At 43.2% G+C, this 6,183-nt stretch overlaps 1 protein-coding gene across 2 annotated transcripts in view; it reads right to left on the reverse strand.

Annotated features, from left to right (window-relative positions):
- Positions 1 to 4,190, reverse strand: part of tnfsf10l (TNF superfamily member 10, like) — a 63,095-nt gene extending 58,905 nt beyond the window's left edge. The window contains exon 1 of one of the 2 annotated variants that reach the window (XM_011487639.4): positions 3,458 to 4,190. In XM_011487639.4, coding sequence (XP_011485941.1) covers positions 3,458 to 3,685 — 228 coding nt within the window. In that variant the 5' untranslated portion in view covers positions 3,686 to 4,190. The remainder of the gene's footprint in view (positions 1 to 3,457) is intronic. The other variant, XM_078935952.1, reaches the window with a different exon arrangement.
- Positions 4,191 to 6,183: the final 1,993 nt, after the last annotated feature.

The raw sequence follows: 6,183 nt of genomic DNA on the forward strand, positions 1-6,183 counted from the left end.
GGAAAAATGAAGGAGGGAGTTGTTACAATGAAAAGATTGATTCATTTTGACTCGGTGACCCATATTGACTGTTGAAATTTACGTTTACTGAGCTGCTAAGATCCAAATCCTTGCCGGTGTGCTGTATTAGTACCTAGTGTTTACACAGTCACACTACACAGCCCAGGATCTGGAGGCTTACAAGAGCCTGAGCTGTGGCTGCACCAGAACGTTTGGATTACAGTTTATTATTTCTTCCTGGCTCTTTATTTGCTGAAGAAAGCTGTTCTGGGGTTCACGGCTTCGTTGTGTGGGAGAAGACCGATGATGCAAAGTTTAGCATCAGGGGATCATCCTTTTGCAGCCAGAAAAGGTGAAATGTTAACTTTTGTTGTTGAAAGGGCAAAGTGTTACCTAAGACTCCTTAAAGACAGCTTAAAGACCCCCTGCTGGAAAAAGATTGCATTTGTAAAATACAGTACAACGGGCAGGCGGCAAATTCCCGCTCTATTCCGATGCTTCCATTTGTAGATGACCACATCCATGCATCTCTTTGTTTTCTTGTCTGAGCTGGCATCTGGCTCAAAACTGTATGGCTACCTCTGATATTGCTCACCATTTTTGTTGCAGCAGCGGAGTAAGAAGGGGCTGTAAGCTAGTGGGAAGCATATACACAAATAGGTGATGGGAAGTGGCAGTGGGCTTACTCCACACTAGTGGTCCTGCCTACAACTCAGAGCGAAATTTTAGGATCAATTCCTGCTGCTCTGCAGAAATAATGTCCTAGACACGACACAGGATTTTTGATTTTGGCTAAAAACTGTATAATCATAAATATAAGGCCACTGGGAATGCTTTGAAAATAGATCAAAAGATGATCAGAGTGGGTCTTTACCACAGTTCCTTTGAGAGTCCCATTCAATTCTCTGTGATGTTCCCAGCCAATATGATTCATACAGCCTATGATGTCACTCGCATACCGTCTATCCTGTGTCTAAAATGTGATCTATCCAGAAAGGGAGGGTACACGTTCAAAGCTCCCGTCCCTTTTTGTTTCTGCTGGATCCCACCGCTCAGAGACCACACCAGACACTTCGTCTGTGTACAATGCTCATTGTTCCACATACTGTTTGCCTTTCCCAGCTGGCATGGTGCATAGCTCCAGCACAACTAAACCAAGGGCCTATCGGCAGATTAAAAATAGGCCTTCACATGAGAAGAGGGGGATTCCCCACAAGTGTGCATGCAGAGTCCCATGCTTTTTGTGAAGTCCCTGTCCAGAGTCCTCTCTGCGATCTCTTAATCGATTTCCTGACACTTCGTATGAGAATAAAAAGACAGAGCATTCCTTTAAAAGAGTCTGATACATGGACAACTAAAAGAAAGTACCGGTAAAGTACTTTCTATTGTACTTACAAAAAGATCGAAAATAAAAGAAATCTGTGGAGCTGTCTGGTGTGTTTAGATCACAGCAGGTGAACAATGATCAAGTGTGCATGACACTTTTAACTCTTAACGGGAAGACTACGAACTTTGATGTTTTAGAGTTATGAAGCCACATGTGTCCCTGACACACCCACCCAGATGTCAGATGTCAGGGTTGCCCCCCCGTCGTCACCATGTGGCTCTTTTCGGTCACATCACTTTATGCAGCTGCACGGGTTACGGGGAAGAGGAGTATGACTCCATGAGAGATGTAGGACATGATAAACCAGTTTTCTAGAGAGCAGCACTGTCTGCTATAAAAAGAAACATCTTTGATTAACTTTGTGTCCAATCCAATGATAATTAAGATTAGTTGCTTTCCAATTTTTTTTAGAGATTGCTCCCTGAAGCCCCTTGTCAGAATGTTTTCCTAGAAACAGAAATACTGAGTCATGCTTAGAAAAGACCATACACTAACAATCAGATGGTCAAATAGCTTGAGGTGTACCCTTGCAGAGGATTTAGCATCCTGAAGGTTGTGCATCAATCGTTTTTCCTTGTGCAGACTTGCAAACACCTTTTGAGAAGCATCATCCACAACAAGATGCAGACTCTCATGGGTGCACGCATCTGTATCTCAAACTATATATTTTTTTATTTGCTAAAAAGCTTCAAAGGGGATGGGCTTTATGAGCTACTGCGCCTGACATGCTTCCATTTAAATGGGGGTTTAAAGACCTACTCAAATGAAAATCCTGTTTGTTTGTTTTTTAACATGTTCTTGTGACATTTTTCTAAAAATGGAGTACATAAATAAATATAAAATAAAATAATAATACAATAATTTCTTTATTAAAATTGTGTTGAATAAGAGCAGACGATAAATTTTGAAACAGCTTGTAGTTGTTGTGTAAACACTACAATCGGCAGGTCACAATCTCAACGCTCCACTCCATTCTGATGCCTCGTCTTTGTTTTTTCTCGTCTGAGCTGCTGGGTCAACACTTTACGCCTGGACAGCTGCGGTATCGCTCGCCATTTTCATTGCACCGCTAATGTTTGGCTGTGGTTGTGAGGGGCTGTAAACTAGTGGGAGAGCACGTAAACAGATGGATGACAGAAAATGAAAGCAGACTTACTCCACTCAGCAGTCCTGCCCACATGTCAGAGGTGACTTTCTAATGAACTACTGCCGCTCTGCAGAAACTATGTCCTAGATAACAACAGTTTGTTTGATTATTTTATTTTGGCTAAAATGGCATAATCATACTTAAAAGACCGCTATGAAATTAGATCAAAAGATGACTGGAGCGGGACTAAATGTTTATCTCCTGCTCAATGTTGCTCAGGCCTCAAAACAGGTATTTAGAAATGCAAGCTCCTTGTTTTTTTTAGAAACTGATGACAAACGAAACCCAAAGTGAAACTTTTTACCTGCTCGTCTTCAAACTCTTGTCATTTGTGCTTTCATTGTCAGTGGACAGAGACTGCCTCCACATTATTTCACAACACAAGAATTAAATTGACCCCCACCCCCCTCCAGGGGCGAGCCATTCAATTGCACGTTTCACCTTTTGCACACAACATCTGCAAGCCACTTCAACTAGCCGCTCCACAAATGGCTCCAATCTGGGCCTTTTACGCACGCCGCTGAACTCGTGTGTAACCGTGACCGCCGCGCAGACGCTGCCACTGCTCTGCTTCTACATTCCGGATTTAGACAAGTTCCTACAGGAAAAAGGGGGAAACCTTCAACCCCTGCAGACAAGTTCAGGACTGACCTGGGTCAAATCCACCTCCAGTGATTTGTTTACAACCCTGAATGAAATTTGGTTTAATCCTACAGCTCCCCGAAGACCCACAACTTTAAATATATTTATGCAACATGTGTCTGCAGCTCGCAGTCTCACTTTGAGGAATTTATGAACTTTTCCTTGTGGATCCAAGGTAAGACATCAGATCTGCTCTGACTGAGTCAGTGGCACGTTTTTATCCCCCAAACTGTTCTCTGGGGCAAAAATCCATTGGGTTCAGAGATGAAGGCGCGTCTTACCTGTGATATGGACATGTTTAGGTAGACAAAGAGTCCGGTGGTGGAGGCGATCTGCAACACCACCACGACAATCACCACCATCGCCAACCACATCTTGGACGGCGTCTCCCGGCGCGCCGCCCCACTCGGCCCGCCGGTGGGGACCATCATGTAGGTGGTGGAGTCGCTGCTCACCGATCTGAAGTAATCCTGCTGCTGCTGCTGCTGCTGTGCGCTCGGAGTGGCCATGGCATTCCCGACGCATTAGGATAGCACACAATCAGAAAAGCAGCAATAGCCGTCTACGGAGTACAACCACGGACTGGAACAAAGTTCGATTCCCATGCGGTCGCCAGCCGGCAGGACCTTTGGCTTTTCCAGTCCGAGCTCCGCGGATGAGGTGAGGGAAAGCCCTCTCAGAGTTCCAGATCGGACATGTCCGTGTCTGTTGAACGCTCAGCTGCCGGGAGAGGAGGAATTTATAAAAAGAGAGGTGGTTGGAGGAGGTAGCAGCACTAGTGGGACGAGAGCGCAGCAAAGAGGGGCAGGGTTAACCTCTTCATCACCCTGGAGCTGTGGAGGAATGCGCACCCGCATTCGCGCCCACGCGCTGCTTTTTTGTTTCTAGTCACGACGTGAGGCTCGGACGCGGACATCACGCTCTACCACCGCAAAAAAGAGAACAACACAATCAACAATACTCTTTAAAGTCTGCAAAACTCACATCCATCTACAGAACTGGGGATTTCCGCCCCTAAGGGAGTCGGTTGGGGCCAAAGTTTCCAAACTTCTCAGTGACTGAGTTTCATTGACACGTTTTCTACGAGGTTTGCAGGAGAAAACACGTATAAGACAAAGAAACAACAACAAAACGCCTAAAAACGGGTTTCTATTGTCCTGTTTTTGTGTGTGCGCGCGTGCTTACATGCATACGATCAAAAGTTTTGATTGATTTTGGAGTGGTCGCATGGCCTGCAGAGGGCGCTCTTTTTCATGCTCCTCGGGCTTTTATTTGTATGCCGGATATCTGCACGTTTTGCTGAGATGAGCAATGTAAAACATAAACTAAATGTAAAATATTGTAAAATAAAGTCCATGTTTGCATTAAACAGATTGATCCTGTAATAAGGACATTTAATGTTTACAACCACTCTGGAGATCAAGCATCAAGGTAAATGATGATAACAATATTAATACAAACAAAACAAGATAAAAATTATACAACTCTTAAAAATCTCTCATTGTATAAAGTGAATGCATAGCCAGAAAAAAGAAACACTAGAACCAAACCTATAATCCAGCTAGATCTTTAATGAATGTACTAAAACGGATTTCTGAGTAAAATATATTCAACGACAGAAATTAGGGTTTTTTCCTCTTTGTCTTCTTTTTCTTTTTCTAGTGTTTACCAGCGCATGTTGGCCACAGACAGTTGGAAGAGGCTTGGTGCAAAATGTCAAAGCGGTGCAAATCTCATGAATCTTGCTCCATGCAGGTTTTTTCTTTCTCAGCTCTAGTCCGATATATGAAACACTTGGTGTTGTATAATTCCGGCTGGGCACAAACCCCTGTTATTAATTTCTTCTCCATGACCAATTTTCCAACAGTTGGCCCTTCTGTGAATTAAAAGGGACGCCATCCAAACGTCACTACCCAACACGAGCCCCTGATTGTCAAAGTTTGACCTGGTTTACCTCTCAATACCTGTTCAACATCCACTCATTCGTAAACACATTCATAGCTAAAACATAAGAGTTTCGAACACAGAAGTAAGAAATCCGCTTTTATGCACATTTACATAGACCTTTTGATGGAAGTGGTTCCCTGAACATGCATTGCAGAGGGCGGTGTGTACGTAGCTTAACAGTTTGATCCTATTTTTTCTTTAACCCTTGTGCTATCTTAGATGACCCCACCCTTACATTGACGTGTTCTCCCTACCATGACAAAGGTGGATAAAGGTGGAAAGATTTCATGTAATCCATGGAGACCAGTGAGGTTCACAAATCATTGAAGAAAAAAGGTTCAGCGCACTGTCTAGTGGGTCTAGATGACCCAACTCCCAAAGTTAAAGTGCCTAGGATAGCACAAGGGTTAATACTTTAAACCCTCCATGTGACAAAACCACCACACTGACCTCACCAGCCAAAAAAATAAAAATAGAAATTCACATAAATTAAAGGCAAAGTCAAGCTTGAATGCGATAACTGCGTTGTAGTTAAACGTCTGCTAAATGTTTCAGTCAATCCTAAACCACAAAAAAGCAGAGCAGCTTAGCATCAGTCACTGTGTTTGTCGTTATACAACACACATTCTCCCGCAAACACACTATAAAGAGTGAAATATGAGGAAACAAATTTATTTTCTTTCTTTCATATTTAAGCCACCACAGAGCTGGCCAGCAATTCATGCACATGTGCGTGTAATGGTTAAAAAACAGAGCTCTTTAATAAAGATTAAAGGCAGATGGGACAGGATTGCTTTCATTCTAGCTGCTCTGGACAGTCTCTTCGATGGGCTCTTCTCATCTTAAATCAAGGAGTTATTAGTGATTATTTTTCAAAGCAGCAAATAATTTGAAAACCCATGCAGGAAAATGAAGTTTTCCATTCAGAAACAACAGTGACGCTTCCATAAAAACACCCACGCGGAGGCCAAATGGAAGAAAATGGCAGTAATTCAGATTGGTGTAGCTGTATCTCAGATGCTGTTCAGCATGCAAATGTGCATCACATGCAGGATGCATT

The sequence above is a fragment of the Oryzias latipes genome, chromosome 18, assembly GCF_053564925.1.
Source record: "Oryzias latipes strain Hd-rR chromosome 18, Olatipes_Hd-rR_3.1".
In the NCBI taxonomy this organism is placed as follows: Eukaryota; Metazoa; Chordata; class Actinopteri; order Beloniformes; family Adrianichthyidae; genus Oryzias; species Oryzias latipes.